At 33.7% G+C, this 26,918-nt stretch overlaps 7 protein-coding genes across 7 annotated transcripts; 4 read left to right on the forward strand and 3 right to left on the reverse strand.

The window, feature by feature from the left end:
- Window positions 1-421: 421 nt before the first annotated feature.
- On the forward strand, window positions 422-3,082 carry LOC125610076. The gene is made up of 3 exons (XM_048781776.1): window positions 422-1,607; window positions 1,907-2,190; window positions 2,266-3,082. The coding sequence occupies exons 1-3, from the start codon at window positions 1,337-1,339 to the stop codon at window positions 2,824-2,826; spliced, it is 1,116 nt and encodes a 371-aa protein (XP_048637733.1). The 5' UTR covers window positions 422-1,336; the 3' UTR covers window positions 2,827-3,082.
- A 4,945-nt stretch (window positions 3,083-8,027) lies between these two features.
- LOC106361350 lies at window positions 8,028-9,515 on the forward strand. The gene is made up of 4 exons (XM_013801090.3): window positions 8,028-8,483; window positions 8,576-8,779; window positions 8,859-9,059; window positions 9,127-9,515. Exons 1-4 carry the CDS (start codon window positions 8,220-8,222, stop codon window positions 9,241-9,243), a joined length of 786 nt encoding a protein of 261 aa, XP_013656544.1. The 5' UTR covers window positions 8,028-8,219; the 3' UTR covers window positions 9,244-9,515.
- Window positions 9,451-11,069, reverse strand: LOC106447485 (probable histone H2A variant 3). The gene is made up of 2 exons (XM_013889418.3): window positions 10,809-11,069; window positions 9,451-9,975 (listed from the first exon to the last, which is right to left on the reverse strand). The coding sequence occupies exons 1-2, from the start codon at window positions 10,917-10,919 to the stop codon at window positions 9,679-9,681; spliced, it is 408 nt and encodes a 135-aa protein (XP_013744872.1). The 5' UTR covers window positions 10,920-11,069; the 3' UTR covers window positions 9,451-9,678.
- A 170-nt stretch (window positions 11,070-11,239) lies between these two features.
- Window positions 11,240-13,162, reverse strand: LOC106447476 (serine-threonine kinase receptor-associated protein). The gene is made up of 7 exons (XM_013889408.3): window positions 12,764-13,162; window positions 12,542-12,677; window positions 12,382-12,463; window positions 12,124-12,299; window positions 11,918-12,055; window positions 11,702-11,841; window positions 11,240-11,619 (listed from the first exon to the last, which is right to left on the reverse strand). Exons 1-7 carry the CDS (start codon window positions 12,879-12,881, stop codon window positions 11,396-11,398), a joined length of 1,014 nt encoding a protein of 337 aa, XP_013744862.1. The 5' UTR covers window positions 12,882-13,162; the 3' UTR covers window positions 11,240-11,395.
- Window positions 13,163-16,023: 2,861 nt separating this feature from the next.
- On the forward strand, window positions 16,024-19,232 carry LOC111198792 (acyl-protein thioesterase 2; the record flags this gene model as incomplete). The annotated part of the gene is made up of 7 exons (XM_048734922.1): window positions 16,024-16,142; window positions 16,841-16,877; window positions 16,986-17,055; window positions 17,174-17,278; window positions 17,627-17,774; window positions 17,864-17,946; window positions 18,034-19,232. Coding segments are annotated over 7 exons (744 nt in total), but the record flags the coding sequence as incomplete, so codon positions are not given.
- Window positions 19,233-19,827: 595 nt separating this feature from the next.
- LOC106376625 (late embryogenesis abundant protein 7) lies at window positions 19,828-20,858 on the forward strand. The gene is made up of 3 exons (XM_013816721.3): window positions 19,828-19,962; window positions 20,252-20,386; window positions 20,469-20,858. Exons 1-3 carry the CDS (start codon window positions 19,906-19,908, stop codon window positions 20,607-20,609), a joined length of 333 nt encoding a protein of 110 aa, XP_013672175.1. The 5' UTR covers window positions 19,828-19,905; the 3' UTR covers window positions 20,610-20,858.
- Window positions 20,859-21,091: 233 nt separating this feature from the next.
- LOC106376616 (probable disease resistance protein At1g52660) lies at window positions 21,092-23,689 on the reverse strand. The gene is made up of 3 exons (XM_013816710.3): window positions 22,040-23,689; window positions 21,608-21,946; window positions 21,092-21,513 (listed from the first exon to the last, which is right to left on the reverse strand). The coding sequence occupies exons 1-3, from the start codon at window positions 22,794-22,796 to the stop codon at window positions 21,488-21,490; spliced, it is 1,122 nt and encodes a 373-aa protein (XP_013672164.1). The 5' UTR covers window positions 22,797-23,689; the 3' UTR covers window positions 21,092-21,487.
- Between the last annotated feature and the right edge of the window lie 3,229 nt (window positions 23,690-26,918).

Below are 26,918 nucleotides of genomic sequence, written 5' to 3' on the forward strand. Positions count from 1 at the left end.
ATATGTTTTAAAACCCATTGGGCCTTCTTCTCGTAGGCCATTGATTAAACTTCTCTTTCCAGACAAAACCTATAGTTCATCTTCATAATTGTGACCCAGTTCATATGCTAAATGTTTCTATTACTATTGCATTGATTGAAAATTAAAATGTAACATTGGCCTTGATTCCGAAATTTTTTAGAAGTTATATGCATAATAGTTCCCGAAATCTAAGATTTGGTCCTAGAATACTCTGCAGACCAATCGAAAGAAACTGATTGATAAAAAGATAAGATAATTTGATACGAAAAGGATATGTAAAAAAAGTAATCATAAGAAATAATGACAAATTTAATATCTATGGGAACCTATAAAATATATTCAAATATGTAGCTTCCTCGTATATTACTGACACCCGTTATTGGAAAAGTACACAAATCGGTGTACCATATCATTCATTTATTTTAGCAGGAACATGCATGGGAACACAATTACTATTAATTATTGACGTATTATTCTGTTAGTTATTTGAAAATAAAAATGTTTACTTTTTAATATAAAGATCCCGTGATTGATGTCAAAAAGATTCTGTAATTATCTAGTCATAGACAACATATTGATTTGTTCCGCCAGCTAGATGGCTTCATAATTATTGGTTTTGATTTTTTATTTCTCAACTATTGATCTCAACTATACGAACAAACTTATATTCTCTCTGGCAAAATGATTTTTATATTTTCATAAATTAATATTTTATAAAAATAAATTAGATTTTATCAAACTATAAAATTATTAATGGTATAACAAAAATAATATTTGTATGATGTACTAATCAGTGTGTTGTGTGTGAGAAGTAAAAATCTGTTTAATATGAAACGGGAGATAATATATATATTCAAGTTCTTTGAAACATTTTTTTCGTCAACGAACTGTATATACAAATTAAAAAAACGATGGATGTCTGTTAATTATAAAAGAAAAAAAGAAAGAGAATGAAAGTCAGGATTCATCAAACTAAAAACAAAGACAGAAGACAGAAGAAGAAGGCTGGAGTAACCTAACATTCACATGCTTCTTCTTCAATGTGCCACTCTTCCTCCAACACACTTATCATTTCTTGTCTCTGCTGTCTTTTGGGTCCATCAATCATTTAAATATTTCCCCACTCATACATTTACTTTATCTTACAACTCATCCAATATTTTAATAACACGACAAGTAGGCTTCAAAACATATATACTTTTGTCTGAATATTATGTTTTGAAGCAAAAACAAACTTTGAAAAACACTCTGATCTCCGGAGAATGCTCTGCGCTTCTCCACCGTTACTGTCAATAAGAACAAAGAGGGCGGGAAAATGGCGGCGTGGAAGTCATGGATTGTGGCGGAGAAAGCTCGGAGATGCTTAAGGACCATATTCTTTGTGGCAGCAATGACGGCATCTCTGTTAGCTTCGTCGTTGCCCGTTCTGATCACCGTGGCTGATGTGGTGGTTCCTTGTCTTATCGTCTCCAGCATCACGTGCCTCACGTGCCACTCTGCCGCAGAACATCTTCGTCAGTATAGTTTCAAGACCTCTTTCATTGATGTACCACTCATCTCGCTCCTGAGATCTCTCGCCATTATCTGTATGGAAACATTCTCTTTCTTCTAAAATCAAGCTTCCGGTTCGGTTAGTTTGCATTTTTCGGGTCGGTTAGTTGGGTTCAGCAGAAATTTCTCCAAATTGAACCGAAAAAGTTTCAGTTCAGTTTCAAAATTTTCAGTTAATTTTTTAAGTAAATTTGGTTAGTTCAGTTATTTAGGCTCGAATTTTTGTTAAAATTGGTATAGTTTGATTAAAAAATATTTCTTTAGAAAACAAAAGTAACCCATCTAAAATCATTACTTGATATTTGTTAAGCTTCCATTAATGATGATGAAACAGGTCTCTCTTGTTTATGTGAAGACGCAAGATTAGCTTATGGTCCTTATCTTGAAACAGTGATGTCACTTTCCTTTGGAGGGTTTCTTCTTCTTTTGGTTAAAGCTATTGTGTTCACTATGAAGCCTCACATGGAAGGAAAGGTCTATAACCTCAAGATCTCATGGGCAATGCCGGTTTTGTTACTATCATCAGCACTTTTCGGTCTAGCTCATGTTGTGATAGCTTATCGAAAGACTTGTGGAGCAAGAAAGAAGCTCATGTACCATAAGATTGACCAAGAAGCTGTAAAATACTTACTCTATTGTTTTGTTATCTGTCTTGAGTTGTGTGCTAAACTCTTTCTTATGTTTTTCTTTCAGGTTCTCTCGTCTAAATCTGGTTTCTTGGGTTACAAGAAAGCTCATCGTCAGTCTTTCACTAGATCAAACTGCAAAATTTTAACCTTTGCCGGCGATTTCAGACAAAACTCTTTCAGGGAAACAACTTTGGAAAGAGAAGAGGTGATACAACCAAGACTTCTTGCAAATGCAGACAGTTTGTTCATCAAGATCCAAGGGTTAAATGTTCACTACAAGCAGTGTTCTGCAGCGGAAGTGAATGCAAGAAGGGTTAGACAACTAGACAAGCAGATGTCAAACTTAGTAGTGCAAACTCAAAGCAATCATTTGCATAGAAGCTACACCATTCAGCCTGATAGATCCTCTTTGTATGATCCTCTGTTAGCGACTTATCCAACTACACCCATTACCTTGTTCAACAAGGATGATATGAATCATATGAATCCTGGTGATGATCTGGAGAGAAATGAGAATGTTGGTATAGTTCTAGTCCATGGATTTGGAGGAGGAGTCTTCTCTTGGAGACATGTGATAGGTTCAAGCATACTTATGAGAGGAGAAGGTTTAAGCAGAAGGAAGTGAAGAAGGGAGAGGAGTGACGGGAAATGAAGAGTGAAATGGTGGTTAACAAATAAAGTGGAGACACGTGTGAGATAGTAAAGGAAGTATAAATACTCGTATTGTTTCTGTTATACGGGGATCGTTGATTACAATTGTTAACCTTAGCATATGAGCTAGGTCTACTCAGGTGATGAGAGTAGAGTGATACTCAGGTGATAGAGTATCACGACGGTTGTAATTCTCGAATCTATTCATCAATATACATCGTTATTCAGTAGATCCGATCTTTGATCTTATCAATTGGTGCGGTGAAACTGTTTCGGAACACGCGGCGACGACGGCGAGTGCGATTCCTGGTGGTTACAGTTCGTTGTGACGGTTTGACACGCGATCGATCTCCGAAGGTGTGCGCTCGAGTGATTGACGACGATCGCCGTTCCGATTGAAGCTTCCGACGATTCGTGCGATGTCGAAAGCAAAGATGGTTCCAACGGAACCGAGCGTCGGCTCGGAGGAGGAGTTTGAGATAGAAGAGCAAGATATGACGATGGATTTCTTACGCGGCGGTTACGTACGATTGAATCGCGCTTTGAAGGAATCAGAGGCGAAACAGGAGACTGTGAGTCAAGAACTGCGAGCGATGCGGCAGATCTTGGAGAGATTGGATCCACAAGGGGGACGTCAGTCACAGTTTCAACCGGGAACGTCACAGAATCAGGTACATTCGTCTAACTGGGAACGTAACCGGGAAGATTATCCGCTAGGTTATCGATCTGGGAATTTGAACCTTGCTACTCGAGATTCGATGTTGCAAAAGATACAGATGCCTGTGTTCTCCGGGAAGCAACCGTATGTGTGGATTACTGAAGTGGAACGTTGGTTCAGCATTGGAAGATATGAGGATAGAGAGAAATTGGAGTTGATAGGGTTGAGTTTGGATGGTCCTGTGAAGAAATGGTTTGGCTGGGAACTGAAAAGGAGGGGATTTCAGAGCTGGCAGGAGTTCAAGGATAAGCTAGTTCTCAGGTTCACTGAATCAATTGAAGAAGAACCTGCTAGCCGTCTGTTTGCAATCAAGCAAACTGGTTCTGTAGCTGACTACATTTCAGAATTTGAGGAGTTATCCGAATTGGTACCAGGATTGGATGATGAGTTTCTTATAAGGATATTCTACAACGGTCTCAATCAGGAAATGAAAGAAGTTATCAGGATGAAGGAACCTAAGGGGTTAGAGAATCATATCGCAGCAGTATTAAGAATGGAGACGAGCGCGTTCTGTAAGGTGGTCAGTGATAAGAGCAAATCAGAGGAAGGATCTCAACAGCAGTCCAAGTCACATGTTTTGAAGTCATCATCGGGTTATAACTCACATCGTCATTGGACTGATAATGAGAACAGAAAGGGTCACACAACGCCTTCTGCATCTATGCAAGAGAAAGAGGGCAATACTCAGACATCATCTTCTGAACTGCGTCCACGGATGAAACATTCTAAAGAAGAACTGGATCGAATGAGAAAGGAATTTATTTGCTTCAGATGCGGAGCGAATGGATGGACCAGAGCGCATAAATGTCCTAATAAAGAGTTGCGCATTATCACTGTGGTAAATGGGTTGGAGATGGAGGTTATTGACGAAGTCGACAATGAAGAAGAGGAAACGATAGTGTATACTCCAGCTCAACAACTCGCTATACTATCACTTAACTCGTTTTTGGGAATTCATTCTCCAAAGACGACAAAACTTTATGGGAAAATCAACAAAACCAACGTCATTGTTATGTTGGATAGTGGTGCTTCCCATAATTTCATAACACCTGATACGGTGCAGAGGCTCAAATTGAAAGTTTGTGCTGATCCGAGCCTCGACATTCTGCTAGGCAATGGAGTGACAGTCAAAGGCGCAGGGGTCTGCAAGTCTGTCACATTCAGTTTAGCGGATACCGAATTCATTTCGGATTTCATAGCTTTGGAATTGGGAATGGTTGATGTTATTTTAGGCATTCAGTGGCTGGAGACATTGGGAAAATGCGAGGTAGATTGGAAGGAGCAGGAACTGTCCTTTATGTATAACAATACTAAAGTGACATTGTTCGGAGATCCAAACCTGCATTGTTCCTCATTCTCTTTTAAGTCACTGTCTCCTATCTCTAATGCTGATACACGAGGAAGAGGAGCACTGGTGCTATCAGCAAGCGAGGTGACACCAAACATTCCAGAAATTCCGAGAAAGCTGCAGACATTGTTGGACAAGTTTGATCATGTATTCGCAATACCAACGGGTTTACCTCCTTTCCGTGGGTATGATCATTCCATTAACTTGCTTCCAGGAGTGTCTGCAATCTCTGTGCGTCCCTATCGATATCCACATTCCACAAAAGCAATCATGGAGAAGATGGTGGGAGATATGCTCGATGCGGGGATAATCAGAGTGAGTACGAGTCCCTTTTCAAGTCCTGTCCTGCTAGTCAAAAAGAAAGATGGCTCATGGCGTTTCTGTATAGACTACCGAGCAGTGAATAAGGTGACAGTACCAGACAAGTTCCCAATACCGGTGATTGATCAATTATTGGATGAACTACATGGAGCGACAGTCTTTTCGAAAATCGATTTACGCGCAGGTTATCACCAAATCCGTATGAAGGAAGCTGATATTGAAAAGACTGCATTCAGGACGGTAGAAGGCCACTACGAGTTCTTAGTTATGCCTTTCGGCCTGACGAACGCTCCTGCAACATTTCAGGCCTTGATGAACTCTATCTTCAAACCATATCTCAGAGTGTTCATCTTGGTATTTTTCGATGACGTGTTGATCTATAGCCGTAATGAAGAAGATCATCTGAGGCATTTGCAGATCGTGTTGGAGATATTGGCTACACAGAAACTGTTTGCAAACTTGAAGAAATGTTCGTTTGGATTGTCTCAAGTTGAGTACTTGGGCCATATTATTTCCAAAAATGGTGTGGCAACAGATACAAACAAGACAGCGAGCATGCGAGAGTGGCCGATTCCTAAAACGGTTAAGCAACTGCGGGGATTCTTGGGGCTCACGGGTTATTACAGAAATTATGTGAAAGGGTATGGTATAATAGCTCGGCCCCTGACAGAATTATTGAAAAAAGACAGTTTTGCGTGGTCTGGCGAAGCTCAAGCAGCATTTGAGAAATTAAAGTCTGCAATGGTGTCAGCTCCAGTTTTAGCATTACCAGATTTCACAAAACCGTTTATAATCGAGACAGATGCATCAGGCTTCGGTGTGGGGGCGGTGTTAATGCAGGACAAACGTCCACTGGCGTATTTTAGTCATGGTCTAACCGCAAGAGAAAGTTTGAAACCAGCATATGAACGTGAACTTATGGCAGTGGTTATGGCAGTGTTGAAATGGAAACACTACTTACTGGGCAGGAAGTTTGTAGTACATACGGATCAGAGAAGTCTTAAGTACCTGCTGGAGCAAAAGGAAGTCAACATGGAATATCAGAAGTGGCTAACAAAGTTATTAGGGTACGACTTTGACATTGTTTACAAACCAGGGTGCGAGAATAAAGCTGCTGACGGGTTATCACGGATAGAAAGAGAAGAGTTGTTATTAAAGGGGGCTCAGTGTTTCGCATTAACAGTTCCGACGGTGATACAGTTGCAAGAATTATATAAGGAGATTGCTGAAGATGTGGAGTTACAGAGATTAACGACGTTGGTGAAGCGCGGAGAATTATCAAATCCACATTATCGGGTGGTCGATGACAGGTTATGGTATAAACAGAGGCTGGTGTTACCAAAGTCGTCAACATCAATTCCACTGATATTGTTTGAATGTCATGATGGGAAGATCGGTGGTCACTCGGGAGTTCTAAAGACGGTTAAGAGAGTTCAAACGATGTTCCATTGGGAGGGCTTGTTTAAGGCAGTACAACAGTATGTATCTGAGTGTGGGGTATGTCAAACTCACAAGTATTCAACATTATCTCCAGCAGGACTACTCCAACCGTTACCGATTCCAATGCGTATATGGGAGGATATTTCGATGGATTTTGTGGAGGGTTTACCGACATCTCAGGGTTTTAATGTGATCATGGTTGTGGTGGATAGATTGAGTAAGTATAGTCATTTCATTGGCTTAAAACATCCGTTTACAGCAGTGGATGTGGCTTCGAAGTTCATGGCAGAAGTTGTACGACTACATGGGTTTCCAAAGACAGTGGTTTCAGACCGTGACAGAATTTTCTTGAGCAGTTTTTGGAAAGATTTGTTTCGACTATCAGGCACTAAACTGAAGTATAGTACAGCGTTTCATCCGCAAACAGATGGCCAAACAGAGGTCCTTAACCGTTGTATGGAGACTTATCTTCGCTGCTTTGCTTCAGGACATCCGAAAACGTGGTATAAATTTTTGGCTTGGTCTGAACTTTGGTACAACACTTCGTATCACACGGCATTGAAGACAACACCGTTCCACGTGGTTTATGGAAGAGAGCCTCCGAAATTAGTGCGTTTTGAAGAAGGATCGACTCAGAACTTTGATTTGGAAGCGAATTTGCGAGAACGAGATGCGATGTTATCACAGATTAAACAACACTTGGCACGAGCTCAAGCTATTATGAAGGCACAAGCGGATAAACATCGCAGAGATGTGCAGTTTTCAGTGGGTGATCTCGTCTATTTGAAGCTGAAACCATTCCGTCAAAATACTGTGGTTAGGCGTTATTGTCAGAAGCTTGCCGCCAAGTATTTTGGTCCCTATGAGATCACAGAACGCGTAGGCAAGGTGGCGTATCGGTTGAGACTTCCTCAAGAGTCTAAGATTCATCCTGTTTTTCATATTTCACAGTTAAAAGCCGCTTTGGGTCAGGATCACTTAGCCCAAACAGTACCTCCCGCGTGCACAGACTTGGAGAACATAGTGATGGAACCAGCAGAGGTGTTAGCATCGCGGGTACGAGAGGATGGTAATGTTGAGCTGTTGGTACGTTGGCAGAACTCAGTGGATCATGAGAATTCTTGGATGCTGTTGGCGGAGTTTGAAGGCAATTTTCCGGATTACAAGCTTGAGGGCAAGCTTGCTCTCAATGGGGGGAGTATTGATAGGTTCAAGCATACTTATGAGAGGAGAAGGTTTAAGCAGAAGGAAGTGAAGAAGGGAGAGGAGTGACGGGAAATGAAGAGTGAAATGGTGGTTAACAAATAAAGTGGAGACACGTGTGAGATAGTAAAGGAAGTATAAATACTCGTATTGTTTCTGTTATACGGGGATCGTTGATTACAATTGTTAACCTTAGCATATGAGCTAGGTCTACTCAGGTGATGAGAGTAGAGTGATACTCAGGTGATAGAGTATCACGACGGTTGTAATTCTCGAATCTATTCATCAATATACATCGTTATTCAGTAGATCCGATCTTTGATCTTATCAACATGTTATGGGAGACTTGTCTCTTCAGCTTGGTTGCAGAGTGGTTGCCTATGACCGGCCTGGTTGGGGCTTGACCTCTAGACTTGTACAGAAAGATTGGGAAGAAAGAAACTTACCTAACCCTTACAAGCTTGAAAGCCAGGTGGATCTACTACTTTCTTTTTGTACCGAGATGGGGTTTTCATCAGTGGTACTAGTTGGCCATGATGATGGTGGTTTGCTTGCTCTCAAGGCTGCTGAAAGAGTACAAGCCTCTACGTTCAAATGCAGTGTAAGAGAATTCAAGTTGCTTTACAAGCTTATGACTCTTTTGTTACTTGCAGCAACTAACGATACCTTTGTTGTTGATTGAATGATCCATAGGTTTCAATCAAAGGGGTGGTGTTGATAAACGTTAGCTTATCAAGAGAAGTAGTTCCTGCCTTTGCTAGGATACTTCTTCATACATCACTTAGGAAGAAGCACTTGGTTCGTCCTTTGTTGAGAACAGAGATAACCCAATTGGTGAACCGGCGTGCATGGTGTGATACCACAAAGCTTACCACTGATGTCTTAATGCTCTACAAGGTATATCACTATATACATAACGCCATTGAGACATAAACCAGTTAAGTTAATGCCTTTCTTATGGGGTTGTTTGTTTCAGGCTCCTCTATGTTTAGAAGCTTGGGATGAAGCACTCAATGAGATAAGCAAGTTATCATATGAGATGATTCTTTCACCTCAAAATGCATCAGCTCTGTTGAACTCCATGGGAGATCTTCCTGTCTTAGTTGTTGCTGGGACTGAAGATGCTCTTGTTCCTTTGAAATCCTCACAAGCTCTGGCTTCTAAACTCGCCAATTCTGTAAGTTTTCTACATCTTCTCACCAAAATTTTCACAACTTCATGTACTTATGTCTGTGTGTATACAGAGATTTGTAGCACTATCTGGATGTGGACATCTGCCACATGAAGAGTGTCCTGCAACACTTGTATCAGCTCTCGGCTCCTTCATTAGCAGACTGATGCCTAAACTACCAAACTCCTAAAACTATCTCAAAGACAAAAGTCTGATGAAAGAACAACTGCAAGAAGTCAACAGCTCTTAAGGGATCAAAACTCCAACTAGATTTGCTACAAAGGGAGAGGATAACCTTACCTCTGGATCACATTATCTGCACAAATTGGAGATTTGGCATTAAACTAACCAAGTGAATATATATTCTTCTCAATCGTAACCTATGCCTCTTCTTATGTATCATATAAATGTAAATACGATTCATGTTCAGACTATTCAGAGAAAAACACATTGTTTTGCCTACAAGCTTCTAGTCAGAAAATGAGTTTTAGATAAATCATCAAATACATACGCATAACAAAAGGAACCTAAACAAGCTCTCTAGCGTCTTCTTTTATCAAACACAGACTCTCTCTCGAGATACTTAAAAGAAACAGAGAAGCAAGGTGCAAAGAGTGGTAAGAATCTATTCCTTGGCGGATTTGTTGATGAGAGACTTGTGGATGTGAGGGATGACACCACCACCAGCTATAGTTCCTTTGATGAGAGTATCCAGCTCTTCATCTCCACGAATCGCAAGCTGCAAGTGCCTGGGCGAGATACGTTTCACCTTGAGGTCCTTGCTCGCGTTGCCAGCCAACTCCAAAACCTCTGCAGTCAGATACTCCAGTATTGCTGCTGTGTAGACAGCAGCAGTTGCTCCAACTCTTCCGTGAGCAGTGGACCTTGTCTTCAACAGCCTATGCACCCTTCCTACTGGGAACTGCGCACACACAAAAATCAAGATATTAAAAATCATCACAAAGCATGGATTAAGTTGTTTATAATCTGGGAGCCAAAAACATCAAACAATTTGAAGAAGCCATTAATGAGAAAACCTCACAAGCTAAGAAGATTCAAGAAAACACACAATGACGAATCAATTCAGCTTTTAATTGCTGACCTTAAACTACTCTTCAGTAGCATAACAGTGACTAGTCTCCATTACTATCTCATTGCTAGAAACCAATTAACCACAGGAACGGAACAAGATCGAGATACATAAATCAACAAAAAGGCATGGTTTGAGTTACTAAAACTGAAGCAAGAGTGTTTATAATCTGAGGAGCCATAACATAAAAAAAACTCACAGCTTCAACGCCAAAAGAAGGTTCAATAAAACACACATTGACAAATCAAATCAGCTTTTAATTGCTGTTACTAGTCCAAGATAAAAGAAGAAATCAAATCACCCCTTGCTAGAACCCACCAATGAGAAACTTTCACAAGCTTCAACACTCAACAAACGATTCACGAAAACACAAACTGATTCATCAAGTTATCTTTTTTAACTGCTGATACAACCTTAAAGTACACTCAAAGTACCACAACAACGACTAGTCCTAGATAAAAAAGACACAAATCTCAAATCAAGTTAGCATTTTTATTGATGTTACAACCTTAAACTACTCTCAAAAGAACCAAACTTTCTATTTCTAGACCTAATCTCAGTATCCCAATGTCAAAATCTAGCTCAGAATCTCGTCGATCTGCCACTTACGCGATCTAATTTATAAGATTTCGATTACCCAAAGATCCAAACTTTGATTTTTTTACCTGAAGACCAGCTCGAGCAGAACGGGTGATGGGTTGTTTCTTCTTGTCCTTATCCTTCTCGCTACCGCTGGGTTTCCCCATTATCAAACCCTTCGCTCCTTTCCCCGACATTTTCCCGCCAAAAGTCTCACACTTTGCGCTGATAGAGAGAGAGAGAGAGAGATCGCAGGAGATTAGACGAAGAAGAGAAGAGCTCGCGAGAGTCGATAGAGAGACGAAGACAGTTGACGATTTTACCCCTTTACATCAAAGCTAATTACAGCTTCAAAAGCCCAAGCCCATTAACACAGATCGAACTAATATCATAAATTACAAAACAGATCCTAATGTTTTGTATAACTACGAAAACACCCCCGAACAAAAGAAAAATAACATTTTGTTTAACACAGTTTTCTTTTCTCTGTAGTCTGTATTCCTTCTGGAAACACATATTAAATTGCAAACATGTCCCAATGTTTTATATAATAACGAAAAGACCCCATACAAAGAAAGATAACATTTGTAACCAATTTTTTTTCTCTCTGTATATTGATTAGCTGGAAACAAGATACAGCAAATCAAGAACTATAAGACAACAGGTTTTTTTTTTATGGTTTCTCTGAGGTTTTTGCTTCTTTGTTGTTGATGTGAAAGCCTTCTATCTTCTTAGCAACTTCATCCACACCATGCTTCACTCTCTTCTCGTTCTCTTCTTGATTTGGTGTCGTCTGCCATATCCTGATGGTCCCGTCTTCAGACCCCGAGGCGTAGGACTCACCCGTTGGTGAAAACCTCACGCAGTGTACGGGGCCATGATGCCCCTTGTTGCATCCTAAGTTCACACAAAAGATGAGACACAGTCACTAACCAAAACCTCATAGAAGCTTTTGCTTGATCCTTAAAAGATGACTCACCAATCTCCTCGCCAGTGAAGAAATCAAAAACACGGACCCACATATCCTCACCACCAGCAACAAACTTCTCACCAGACTTTGGCTCCAACGACGCAGACTCAATGTTGCATGGCATCTCATAACTCTTCACCAGTCCAAAACTGAATGAAAGCCAACGTCAGAGCTTTGAGCAAAAAAAAAAAGAACAGACTCTATTCGTGTAATGAACAGACTTACTGGTTAGCGTCCCAGAACTTAACGGTCGACCCATCAGCAGTAGTAATGTATCGCCCATCTTGGCTCACCTCGGCACTGGTGACAGGAGACTTAGTCTCTAATGTCTGCACAATCTTCCCACTTCTCACATCCCATAACCTGTATAAGAAGATCACAGTTATAATATAATGAAGAAAACAAAAATGTTATGCGTATAGTTCCATTACCTTACACCACCAATATCAGCGCAAGAACTTAGTATGGTTTGATCACTGTGAAGCCATGTGAGAGTTCTGACAGAACCAGGAGACTTATCCACTTCCGTAGGAGGTGCATCCAACCGGTTCAAGTCAAATACACGGAGAATCTTCTCAAACCCTCCTGTGAGCAACCGTTTTGTATCCTAGTGATCGAGAGAGAGAGAGAAAAAACGTTATACTCAACTCAAAACAAAACAGTTTGACCAAATAGAGAGTAGAACGCACCTCAGAGAAAGCACATGCTCGAACGATATGCTTGTGCTCAAAAGAATGCAGCACATCCCCTGTTAACGCATCCCACAGTTTCCTGAATAAATAAACAAAGGGAATTATATCATTAATGGAACCAGAAAACATTTTTTTTTATATAAGAAAAAAAACATACGCTGAGAAGTCTGCTGATGCAGATGCAGCACGTAACGCATTGTTATCAAGGCAAGAGCTCCACACTGCACCTTTATGACCTTCGAATGTACCAATCCAATCTGCAGTCTCTCCATTTCTCAACATTGGATGCGAATCTAAACACATTAAATGACATTATTATTATTATTATTCTCAAAAAACTCAAAAACACCCTATTAATAACATCTAATAAAGCAGTTACCTTTACTAGCACTGATGAGGAAGAACCCATCTGGGGTTATGGGACTATAGAACAAATCAACAACAGGTCTGGAATGGCCATGGCAAACAAGTGGAACAGCAACCTTCTTCTTATCCATAATATTCAACAGTGGAAACAAAACCAAACCACTTATTACAAGAACCCAACACTCTAATAAGATTCCGACACGAAACAAACAAAAAAATCAGAAAGGTTCTAACTTTGTTTTTTTCTTCTTCTAATTTTCTACAAATATATTGGGAGAAAAACCCACAAATCTAAATAAACTTTGGATCGAATCTACAATTCGATAAATCTACAGCTACTGTTTGAATGCTGCTTCCGGAAAATTCTACAAACAGAAGAAAAAAGACAACAACTTGAGTTGTATTAATGGGATTTCTACAAATCTGGGGAGAGACTATAATTTTAATTTTTTTTAATTTAAATTTACTTCCTATGTCTTTTAAACTTTCACATAAGAGACCCTATATTTTTATATCTACATAAATGTCCCCACCTCACAAAAATTGCACTGTTACAAAGACGAGATATATCAACCTCATCTCGCTTGATGATATCCGGGGCACTGATGAATGATGATTAGGGTTGTCTGAAACACGTCTATTTATACATGAGCAGATAAAACTTACTAAGAGCATCTCCAATGTATTACCCCATTTTTTACTCCAAAATGGTGCAACACCAAAATGGAGTAAGGTTTTACTCCAATGTATTACTCTATTTTCTACTCCAAAAATAATATTTCTTAAATAATTTCATTTTTATTTTATTAATAATTGCAAATAAAATCTTATACTTATAAAAATTTACCAATTAACCCCAATTATTTTATGTTTACGATAATAATTAAAATATAAATTATTTGAATTAAATATTTATTATTAAAAAGTACAAGAAATCATTAAAAAAGACAACATATATATAGGTTCAACAATGAGCATTAGAATATTTTTTCCACAAATGATCAACTAATGCATTTCGTAATGAAAAATGAGATTCTTTATTTTTGATATTCCTAAATCGAGCAAGAAAATTTTGAAATCGGACATTTTCATCTTCTGCAATTTCAATATCTGGAGGTGGAGCTTCTCTTTCAAGTTCAATTGGTGCATCAAGTTCACGCTCATTTTCATCTTCTGCAATTTCATGTTATTGTATCATTTTAAATATTATTTAAGTAAAAAATAGAAACATTAAAGATTCAAAGGATCATTTTATAAATAAAAAAAGTTCAACTCCAAAATGGAGTAATGGGTAAGATTACTCCATAAATGGAGTAACCCTAGCCATTACTCCATTTTTAACTCCAAAATGGAGTGGGGTTGGAGAAGATTTTACTCCATAATGATGTTTGGAGTTGAAAATGGAGTAGGGTTGGAGATGCCCTAATGATCAAATGCGAATGAATGTTATATTATCTTTCCTCATTAATTTCACTCATATAAAATGCAAATGTTTTTGGGAAATATGCTATGATAGCACTAAAAAGGGGTGGAGATTTGGAATTGAGGTTTAAAATTTTGTAAAATAAAAAATAAATATTAAAAATTTGAAAATAAAAATTTTAAAAATAGTTTCAAAAAGTATTTTCGAATTACAAAAAGAAAATTTGAAAAGAAAATAAAAAAATAAAAAAGTTCGAATTCGAAACATATAATCTAAAACTATTTTTTTTTTTTATATATCTAGAATATTAAGGTCTTTTTACCTATTAAATAAAATAATTTGGTTATTTTCTTCTTTGTAGTCTATTTTTGTGACCAAAACTTAAAATGATTTATTTACAAGAATTGCCCAATGCTTTTCACAACAGTTCGGGAAGCAGCATAAAACCTTTACACGCGAAACAACTTTATAAGTTGATACATAGACGGATTATCCATTGACACTCCATTTACACATAAAACAGTGTGACAGACATACGTGGGTTCAATTGACCACCCATAAAATTTTACATGAATTAGGTTTTGGTTATACGTTGATTTCTAATAGATTTGTTGATTGTTTTGTTTGAACATCCTAGATTAAACATTGACCATTTTATATCAATTATCCGTACCTATTAATCCATCCTTAGCATTTGATTGGAAGTTTAGTTTTTGCACGTATTTCTTGATTAGATTTGAGATCACTTTGTTTATATTTCTAAGATCTTAGCTAGTTATCAATCATTCATCTTCTTATTTGATTAGAATATGGAAGTTTGTATATTCTTAGTGTTATTGATCACTGGTTACTTGTGGATTCGATCTTAAAGTGATGCATTAATATACCGATTGTGGTAGCGTTCACATTAAATTAATCGACATGTAATAATAATAATAACTAAAACCAAACTATTGTGTGATTCACAAATTAAAAACTGTTATTTATCATATTTACTCGGACTAATAAATTTTAATAACATACAAATATATTCCTAGTTTAGTACTCCATATAATTAATTAAACAATGATGATTTGAATCAACAGATTTTTAGCTTTTTAGTTTTTAATAAAGAGAAATTTCCTATGATAGCATTTTAAAGTTTTTGTCACAAAATAGTCCTCAATGAAGAAAATGACTAAAATAAATTTTATTAAAGGATAAAAATGTATTTTTACTCTATGGTTAACTAATCTAGACTTAAAGTTCAAAGTTATATTAAAAATTTCAAAATAAAAAGATGTTATTTTGGTCATTTTATTTTTTAAATGCTATTTTTGTGACAAAAACTTAAATATGACTATTTGAGAGAATTGCCTTTTAATAAATGATAAACAGAAAATCATTTAAAAGTGAATTTACGTGTGAATTGTACTAAATAATTATGCATGCCTCCAATAGAAATTTATTATGAATATTTATCTGATAGTATGTGTTGTCCAACTTAGTGCAAGATCTTCGTTATCTATACAACATTTAATAGTAAGATTTTTCAACTTTTGTTCATAACTCATAAGGCTCTAATTTTATTGGTTAACAAAAAGTTGACCACTCATTTCTTGTATAAATACTCAACCTCTTCCCTTGCCTTCGCTTATCTTTTCTTCTAAAGCAAGTTAGAAACTTCCGAAATAATTCAAGAAAAAAGTTCCCTCGAAAACAAGAGTACTTCTCATCGCAGCATGGCTTCTGGTTTGATTTTTTCATGTTTTAATTACTTGCTTCTTCAATAGTTATCAAAATCGTTGACTATTTTTTCTCACACTTTCTGCGTGGAGCTGATAAGTGAATTTGCTTGCGTATGATAACTCTATGCAGGTAGTAGAACCGTACGACGCTTAAATTTTGGAACGTGTTATGTTATTGAGCCCATAGAAATCCATAAAGCAACTATAGTATGGCTGCATGACCTCGACCATATCGGACGCCGGTAACAATCTCTCATGCTTTATCTTGTGTTCTCTTGTATACAAAAATCAAGCAACTCTCGTGTTAATTAATTATACCAGCAAGCATTGGTAATTTGGTAGTACGTCACGTTTTTAAAAAAAAAAATTGAAAAGTTAAATTTCCCCCCCCCCCCCCCCTCTTTTTCGAAGCACTTTTTTTTGAAACACTAATTTTTCCATATTTTGCAAATACTAGTTTATCAGTTTTGCATCTCAGGTGAATGTAGTTTCTCTGAACATTAAATGTTTATTTTTTTTAATTTGTGGAAATACAAAGAAGCATATATATATATGCTTTTAATTTACATTTCCTCGGAACTTGTCTTTTCTTATATGATACTCCTCTGTTTCTAAATATAAGATGTTCTAGGTAAAACACGCTTATTAAGAAAATTACTTTTTATCTAAAATATATTATTAAAACTATAAATTAAAACCATTCAACCAATTATAAAATATAACTATTAAATTTGATTGGTTAAACAGATTTTGATATAGTTAAATGTACCTAGAAATATGAAAACATCTTATATATTAGAACATAAAATTTTTTCTAAACATCTTACATTTCGGAATGGATGGAGTATTAATTTCGTTTCACTAAAGTTGTATATATATTAACTAGTAGGAGTATTTCTTATGTACTTCTAATTATATCTACCTGTATTATATCTAACAGCTGTTTAGAGCCTCTGAAAGATTTGAATCTTCCAAGTGTATGGATCGATCCCATTAACATACATTTTTCCATGAATTAATTTTATGTAGCCAAAATAGAAAACTGAATGGTTTTTTTTCTATTACAATTATATGATTTGTTATAGATAAAATGGATTTGTCCGACTGCTCCCAGACTTCCCGTTACTTCCTTGGCTGGACAAAACGCCACTGCGTGTAAGATTAATTGGTTTTAGTCTTTCGTTTTTTATTAAATTAATATTTGATGTCTATAAAATATTAATGGAAAACAGAACTAATAATATTGCATTTATATTCATCTATGATGAATCAGGGTGCGACATCACAAAAGTTTCAGAGAGCATGCAACATGATTTCGAATCATTAGATAGTGTAAATTCATATGTTGCTGATCTTTTATCTACCGAACCAACGAATGGTAAATCCGGAATTATATATACACTTATAGCATCTCCATGGTTAAACTACTCTTTTTAAAACTCATAAAATCTCCTTTTTGTCAACTCTCCTTGAAATCTATCATCAAATCTAATTCTATTATGTATAAGAAGAAATATGGCGAAAGAATATCTTATTATATAAATTGGTTCTCAAAACTTCTCATTTTATAAGCGGTTTTAGTTTTTACTTTCTTTTATTCATTTTGTCAACACCGCCATTGGAATGCTCTTATCATGTGTCGTTTAAAATATATAGCACATCAACTATGTATTATTGTTAATTAATTTCATAATAACTATTATCATCGTTGGTTTTTGGTACGTAGTTATTAAAGGTGTAGGAGGTGTCGGTTTGGGAGCAGCAGCAGCTCTCTATTTTGCGAGTTCCTGCGCCTTTGGAAAGGTCCAGATTAAGCAACAAATGATTAACCCGCAAATTGTTATAGGGATCAACGGTTGGCTTCCTGGCTTGACGTAGGCTCCATAAGCCCTTAGGTCACAATTTTCTAAATTTAAGTTACGTACCCACGTCTAATAATGGAAAGTCAAACTCAATTATGTAGGAGCTTACAACCCAATATGAATAATGCTTTTGGGACTTTTAATCGTGCTAAATTGCAACGAATCTTACTTTTACACGGAACCTGTATGTGTTATATAAGTTATAATAATTTATTTATAGTAATTAAGTAACAATTGCGTGATCATCTTGCGTTTCGTTTATTTGTCACAGCTGATGATGTAGTTCCCTCCGAGTTTGGATACAAATGTGCTGTTTCCCTTCGAAACAATGAATTTCCAACCATGTTTAAACAATGTGGAGGGTATAAACATCGATTAATTCTCTCTCTCTCTCTCTCTTTTTTTTTTTACATATTTTCTGATTTTAGGTTGTCATTTGCAGCAATCATGTAATGACCGAGATATGCGTTTGGCTCACACAAACCTTTGGACTCTGAAAATGAATTCAAACTCTGCATAAATAAAATAATCGAGAACAAAAATATCATGGAGTATTACATATTAATATACATTAGAAAGTGTTTTAGTGTCATTTTTATGTTTTTAATATCCAGTAGTTAATGTACTCTTTATTATAAACCTATATATACAAATTATTATATAGTTTGGATTTTGGTGTAATCGTGAGTTTTTAATTATCATTTCATAATTATAAAAGGCTCTTTACAGCTAAGATAAGTATATATTTAGATATAAATTAGTAAGTATTTTACTATATTAATTAAAATTCCATGCTTTACAAATAAAATCTATAATATTATTTGAGAAGTGAATTTGCTCATTTTCATGATTTCCATAATTTTTGGATAAGTCAATAGTTTTCATAAATATTTTTTTAATGTATTTTTATAATAAACATTTTTGGAAACATGATAATTGCAATATTTCAGCTATACAAATATTGGATATTATCTTATTTTTATTATATTAAAAATCCATTTGATTTTAGGTGATTTAGTTATTTTAATAAATATTTTTAATAATATTTAAATATAAGATAATAAACAGTTTTGAGAAAATATGATAATTATCATCTACACAACTATTTGATATTATCTTATAAATATTATTTAAGAATATTCTTCTCTTATATGTCATGAAAGGATTATATTTATATTTTGGTATTAAAAATTATATAATTTTGGATTTTTTAATATAAGTTCATCGATAGCATATACAATTTATTATTTTTATTTATTAGTGTTTAGTTTTTAACAATATTTTTCAAACGAGTATAAATTTTATAAATATGTGTTATCACAAAAGCTCATATTTATGTTATATCCATACCAAAGCAGTACTCGAATACAAGTTGTAGAGAAACATTAGAAAAAAAACTGCAATGAAAAAAGATGAATATTTGAAACATAAGAGATATAAACATTTTTAGAACATTGGTGGAATTATTTATTTACTGTAAATCATAATTTAAAAAAATAAGATAATTCTTATATATATATATATATTGTTATTTTCAAATAATATTTTCTATTATAAAGTTAAAAACTAAAATAAAAACATTTGTATAAAGATATTTTTAAAAATATATTTACTGTGTGAGTGTTTTAAAGTTTTCAACAATAAACATATATGTATTTTGATGAAAAATTGTCATATATAAATAACTTGATGTTTGATTTAAACTTTCAAGAACATTTGAAATAATAAAATATAAACTAATAAATATTTCAATTCTTGTATTTTTATTTTTTCGATGTTGTTTTTTGGTCTAAAAGATTGATGTAAATTCACGATCGATATTGCCTCCTGTGGAAAACAAATGTCACCGGAAGAAAGGTTTAAGATCTTCCTATTTCCAGATATCCTCCTCCAATCCTTGACCAAGCAACGTTTTAAAATAATACGTCCTATAATGCTAAAAGTATTCGTCTCCACAAAATTTGGCCATATCAATCGTCAAATTGTTTTCTACGTGTCAGTCGAATGCTTAGATCCAGGGTTTTACTATTTTTTTTTTACTATAATAAAATTTTCCAGTTGTATAAATACCATATCAATCCATTCAAGTATTCCACAAATTTACAATCTGAACTAGAGAGTTATCCACAGATCCAAAAAGAAGATGTCGTCGAACCAAGAACTAAGCCTTAAGGCCGGAGAAGCCACCGGTCAAGTTCAGGTAAACATACAAACACAAAAGGAAAATTTCGAATGATATTGTATATAGGCATAGCCACAGATCGCTCAAGTCTTTTTGGATGTCCACGACCGCGTTGATCTATTGATATCATATTGTGCTATTTTATTTTTTATATATATAAGATTTACATTTTTGGAAAATATATTTGAGACCCGAAATTAGGGGGTTAAAGTGAACTTAACATTTTTATTCTAATTTCTCAAACTTTGACCATAAATCAATTTTCTAAATGGGATTTTCTCAAATGAATTATACCTTTTAATTACAGCTGAAGAAGGAAGAGTACTTGAACAAAGTATCACACGCAATGAATGAGAATGCAGATCATCACTCACACTCACACGCAGAACATGATCAGAATAATCCTTCCCTAATTTCTCAGGCCTCCAATGTCATCCAACAGGTATTATTACTTCTTTTCATTAGTTTAAATAAATGATATAGCCATGATTTTATAACATATTTACTGTTAATTTGGAGTGCAGACAGGAGGACAAGTGAAGAATATGGCACAAGGAGCAGCGGACGCTGTGAAGAATACTCTTGGAATGAGTCCGGCCACTAACAACCCTAGCAACCAGGCCGGCACGACCCACCCGAGCAACCCTAGCTCTAAAAATCTTTAAAAAGAGTTGCTTAAGAAAACGTTGGCCTGATCTTTTCAACATACACAAAACCTTATTCTCAGTGTTTTGTTTGCTCTATTTATTATCTGATTTTTTTTTTGTATTTTTGTTATTTCTGTTTTTTTTTTTGAACATTTTTTTGTTATTTATGTTGAGACATTATTACGTGTCTCACTCATCATAACCCTTAGTAAGGGCTTTATTTATCTTATGAATGATCGTAAAATAATATCATCTTTTCTTTTTTGAAACTTCTTTTAATATGATAATATCATCTCTTTTTTTAATTTATATAAAGAAAAACAATGGATTATTAGTCCAGCTTGATTAACTTACGTTTTTTATCCTGTATAAATCATTATATTATGGTTTGCTACTTTGCTTGTTCACCATCACCATTAGATTGTTGAAACGTCCGTTTATTTTGATAAATTTAATAAATTTTTTTATGAACGATTGGTACTTAAATACAATATTGTATTAATGAAAACTATTGTTGACTGTAAAATCTCTCTTTTAATGAAAAATCTGAAATATCAAGATTCATGAAAGTGTTTTAGAAAATCATTGGCTGTCACAAAAACTTCTTCTTCAACTCCTCTGTTCTTCACTTCTTTGTGTGTATGCGTCTATGTTTTCTCTCAACATAGACATGATATAATCATTTTCTGTTTCACTAACTTGGAGTCAATTAGATATTTTTGTTGTTGTTTTGTTGACAATAGAAGTATAGAACATTCATTCATATATAAAATCATTGGGAAAATTACAAAGCAAATACACAATTATTAAAATAAAAACCAAACAATTTCTTCAAAAGAAACCTAGCCAGTAACTTTAAACACTCCAAATAATAATATCATTTCAACTTCCTTCACCTAGTTCCTGTCCAGTAACTTGAGAACTATTACAACCCAATAAAAATGATAATTAGTAAAACCAATTATACAAAATATGTGCTGACTAAAAATGTTTGATAAGTTTACAAAATTGTGTACCTGAGAAATTAGGAGGAGAGTTACTCAAGATGTATAAAGCGTCACGCCACTCCTGTGGTGTTTTCTTGGAGGCCATGGCTCGACCAATGGTGACCAAAGCCAGAGGAAGACCGTCGCATTTGGCTGCAACCTCTTGAGCCACCTTTGCTATGTCCGGGTGGCTCTTCACAGTATCTTCTCCAACATTCTTCTTAAACAAGTCCCAAGCTAGCTCCCACGCCAATTTCTCCACTTTAATCTTCGTCTGTGCACTCATCTCCTTACAAACGTCTTCACTACAAGTCGTGAATACAACCTTCGACCGGTTCTGCGCATCAGGTGGTGGAACTCCAGCTTTCACTTTACAAAAAAAAAGACAAATAACTTATATCACAAGTAATAAAATAAACACTTTGTTTCTTGTATCACAAGTAATTCATTGAGAACCCTTACCTAGGTCAACTTTTTCCCAAACATCATCAAGAAACAATGCAAAACGTCTCTTACTCAAGATGTCAAAGATCTTGGCAGCTTTCTCTTCCTCGGTCTTACTCGTCCACGTCCTATCCAAAAACCCAATCTTCTCCCTAATCGTGTCTTGAATCTTTTCAAGATTCAGATTCTTAGACACAAACACCCACAAAACAAAATCAAACCCATTTGCTTTCTGTTGAAGCAACCTGTTATTAACCTGAGTCAGAACCGTTGTCTTTCCAACACCTTCCACACCATACAATCCAATAATCCCAGTGTTCTCCATCGTCAAACACCTCCAAACCAAACCAGAAACCGCCTCTAACCCTACTGTCTCCTCATCATTAGTCTTAACCGTTGAGCCGCTTCCTCCTCCGACGACGTTTTCAGCAACAACCTCAAACATTCCTCTGCTCTTAATCTCTTCAACTTCTTTCAGCTTCTTGCAAATCTTCTTCTCCATCTTGTGGCTTGAAGATAACAACCCTTGGCTGGAAGAAGAAGACGTCAAGAACAAGTCTTCTGCTTCTTTTATAACAATGTCGGCTTGTCTAAGCCATGATTGGACTTTGTCTAACCGCTTCATCTGTTGCTGCTCTTCACAAATCTTGACCCTTTTCATCACGCTGTTCCCAATATCTTTGAGTTCTTCGGTTGCGATCTTTAGCTTCCTCACATTATCGTTGAGCTTCCCAGTGTACATGCATCTAACCAAACTCTTGAGATCTTTTCCCATTTTTCAAGTTTCTCTCAAAGTAGATTCTTGAAAATGGGTTTGTTTGTATATATTTATATATGAACTGTCTGTTTATTAGTCTTGACATGGACTGACTTGCACGTTTTGGTTTTGTTGCCGATGTCTAATAACGGTTGTTGGAAAATTTAAGGTCAATTACCAAATAAAACCTAGTTTAAATATATTTATACGTGCGTTTGAGACTTGAGTATTATATTGCTGTATTCTTTGTCGCTCTATGAAAGTGATTAGTACATGCTCTGATGAAACTCTGCACTACTTCGCCAATTAGCAATCAAATAAGACTATGTATTATATATTATCGTATATATGAGTCGGACTTTTCAAGAATTCTCCTCCTCATTTAGTAAAATATTTCAAATATCTTATAAAAAAATTATTATGTTGGTTGGTCACCCTTGGTGGTTAACATGACAAGAAGTTAACTTGAAATCTTTGTTGTGCCTACATTTTACAGATAATTTGTAATAAAACATCCTACTCGAGTCCGTGTCTGAATCTGTCAAAACTCGTATGCTGCAATTTGTTATATCTCTTTGTCGGGATGGACGGATATACATGCAAATAATAGACATACATTCTGACGAAAACATGGACATAAATGGCAGATTATTTCAGTCAGTTAATATATTGATATTAGATAGTTTGAAGGACAATTTTCTCAAATAGCCTTTTTAAAGTTTTTGTCACAAAAATAGCCATAAAAAATGATCAAAATAACATTTTTTTATTATGAAATTTTTAATATTTTTTTTTTAAAATTTGAAACCTATCTCCAAAACTTCACCTTTTAACTCTAAACTCTAAGTCTAGATTATAATTTTAGGGTAAAAATATACTTTTACCTTTTGATAAAACTTTTTTGGTCATTTTTCTAATTAAAATCTATTTTTGAGACAAAAACTTTAAAAGGGCTATCCTAAGAAATTTCTCTACTTTTAATAACAAATAATATAAGATTAATCACCATTGAACTTCCTTACTAACAAATAACAATGGAAACTGATAAATCTCTACTAATAAAAGGGAGCTTTTGAGGCTCCATAGGGCGTCCACATCAGCGGAAAAAATTTCTCACAAAATCTGACACGTGGCATAAAATATAGTTTTACATTTTAATATTACTTATTTTCGAAAATTGTAAAAAATATGTAAACATACATCTACTAATAAAAGGGAGCTTTTGAGGCTCCATAGGGCGTCCACATCAGCGGAAAAAATTTCTCACAAAATCTGACACGTGGCATAAAATATAGTTTTACATTTTAATATTACTTATTTTCGAAAATTGTAAAAAATATGTAAACATACAGCATAAAAAAATGGAAAAACTACATTAAACATATGTAAGATTATTATTTTTCACTTAAAAAAAGACGGCTTATCTCCATAATGTAACATTCCCGTTTTATAAAAAAAACAAAAAAAATTATATATAATTTCGAAAATAATAAATATATGTAAAACATACAACATAAAAATGGAAATACTACATTAAACATATGTAAGATTACCATTTTACATTTAAAAATAACAATAATATGTAAACATACAACATAAAAAATGGAAAATTTACATTAAACATATGTAAGATTACCATTGTTCACTAAAAAAACGGTTTATCTTCATAATGTAACATTACTATTTTATAAAAAAAAGAAAAAAAAAACATAAATATAACTATTTGACTATTTGTCCAAGTTCGTCTATTAAACATTTCCGTTTTACATTAAAAATGGAAAAATCTCTACTAATAAAAGGGAGCTTTTGAGGCTCCATAGGGCGTCCACATCAGCGGAAAAAATTTCTCCCAAAATCTGACACGTGGCATAAAATATAGTTTTACATTTTAATATTACTTATTTTCGAAAATTGTAAAAAATATGTAAACATACAGCATAAAAAAATGGAAAAACTACATTAAACATATGTAAGATTATTATTTTTCACTTAAAAAAAGACGGCTTATCTCCATAATGTAACATTCCCGTTTTATAAAAAAAAACAAAAAAAATTATATATAATTTCGAAAATAATAAATATATGTAAAACATACAACATAAAAATGGAAATACTACATTAAACATATGTAAGATTACCATTTTACATTTAAAATAACAATAATATGTAAACATACAACATAAAAAATGGAAAATTTACAACATAAATAATATAACATAAATAATATGTAAACATACAACATAAAAAATGGAAAATTTACATTAAACATATGTAAGATTACCATTGTTCACTAAAAAAACGGTTTATCTTCATAATGTAACATTACCATTTTATAAAAAAAAGAAAAAAAAAACATAAATATAACTATTTGACTATTTGTCCAAGTTCGTCTATTAAACATTTCCGTTTTACATTAAAAATGGAAAAATACGTAAAGATTTAAACATCTATCTTAAAATATAAAATATAGACATTAACTAAATATAAAGTATTACTTATTTTCGAAAATTGTAAAAAATATGTAAACATACAGCATAAAAAAATGGAAAAACTACATTAAACATATGTAAGATTACTATTTTTCACTTAAAAAAAGACGGCTTATCTCCATAATGTAACATTCCGGTTTTATAAATAAAACAAAAAAATTATATATAATTTCGAAAATAATAAATATATGTAAAACACACAACATAAAAATGGAAATACTACATTAAACATATGTAATATTACCATTTTACATTTAAAAATAACAATAATATGTAAACATACAACATAAAAAAATGGAAAATTTACATTAAACATATGTAAGATTACCATTGTTCACTAAAAAAACGGTTTATCTTCATAATGTAACATTACCATTTTATAAAAAAAAAAAGAAAAAAAAAACATAAATATAACTATTTGACTATTTGTCCAAGTTCGTCTATTAAACATTTCCGTTTTACATTAAAAATGGAAAAATACGTAAAGATTTAAACATCTATCTTAAAATATAAAATATAGACATTAACTAAATATAAAGTATAAGAAAGAGAAATACTCAATAAAAAAAATAATAAGTAAATATTATAAATATATAAATATACGAATTATATATACAATAATAAGTAAATGCACAATTTTAAAAAAATGGAAAGAGTACATTAAATATTAAACATCTATCTTAAAATGTAAAATATAGATATTAAGTAAATAGAAAGTATAAGAAAAAGAAATACACAACTTAAAAACAATGGAAAAAATATATTAAGATTTAAACATCTATCTTAAAATGTAAAATATAGATATTATGCAAATAGAAAGTATAAGAAAAGGAAATACACAATTTAAAAAAATGGAAAAAGTACATTAGTATTTAAACATCTATCTTAAAATGTAAATCAATCTTAAAATAGAAAATTATTAGTAAATAGAAAGTATAAGAAATATAAATACACAATATAAAAATAAATAAATAATAAGTAAATATAAAATATAATCCCGAAAGATGACACGTGGCATAAAATAGAGTTTTACATTTTAATATTACTTATTTTTGAAAATTATAAAAAATATGTAAACATACAGCATAAAAAAATAGAAAAACTACATTAAACATATGTATAATTACTATTTTTCACTAAAAAAAAAAGACGGCTTATCTCCATAATGTAACATTACCGTTTTATAAAAAAAACAAAACACATTATATATAATTTCGAAAATAATAAATATATGTAAAACATACAACATAAAACTGGAAATACTACATTAAACATATGTAAGATTACCATTATATATTTTTATTTTAAGAAAAGAATATGTAAACATACAACATAAAAAATGGAAAAACTACATTAAATATATGTAAGATTACCATTTTTCACTAAAAAAAACACGGCTTATCTCCATAATGTAACATTACTATTTTGTAAAAAAACAAATGATATATAATTTCGAAAATAATAAATAATATGTAAACATACAACATAAAACATGGAAATACTACATTAAACATATGTAAAATTACCATTTTACATTTAAAAATAACAATAATATGTAAACATACAACATAAAAAAATGGAAAAACTACATTAAACATATATAAGATTACCATTGTTCACTAAAAAAACGGTTTATCTTCATAATGTAACA

This window comes from Brassica napus, chromosome A6 (assembly GCF_020379485.1).
Source record: "Brassica napus cultivar Da-Ae chromosome A6, Da-Ae, whole genome shotgun sequence".
Classification (NCBI taxonomy): domain Eukaryota; kingdom Viridiplantae; phylum Streptophyta; class Magnoliopsida; order Brassicales; family Brassicaceae; genus Brassica; species Brassica napus.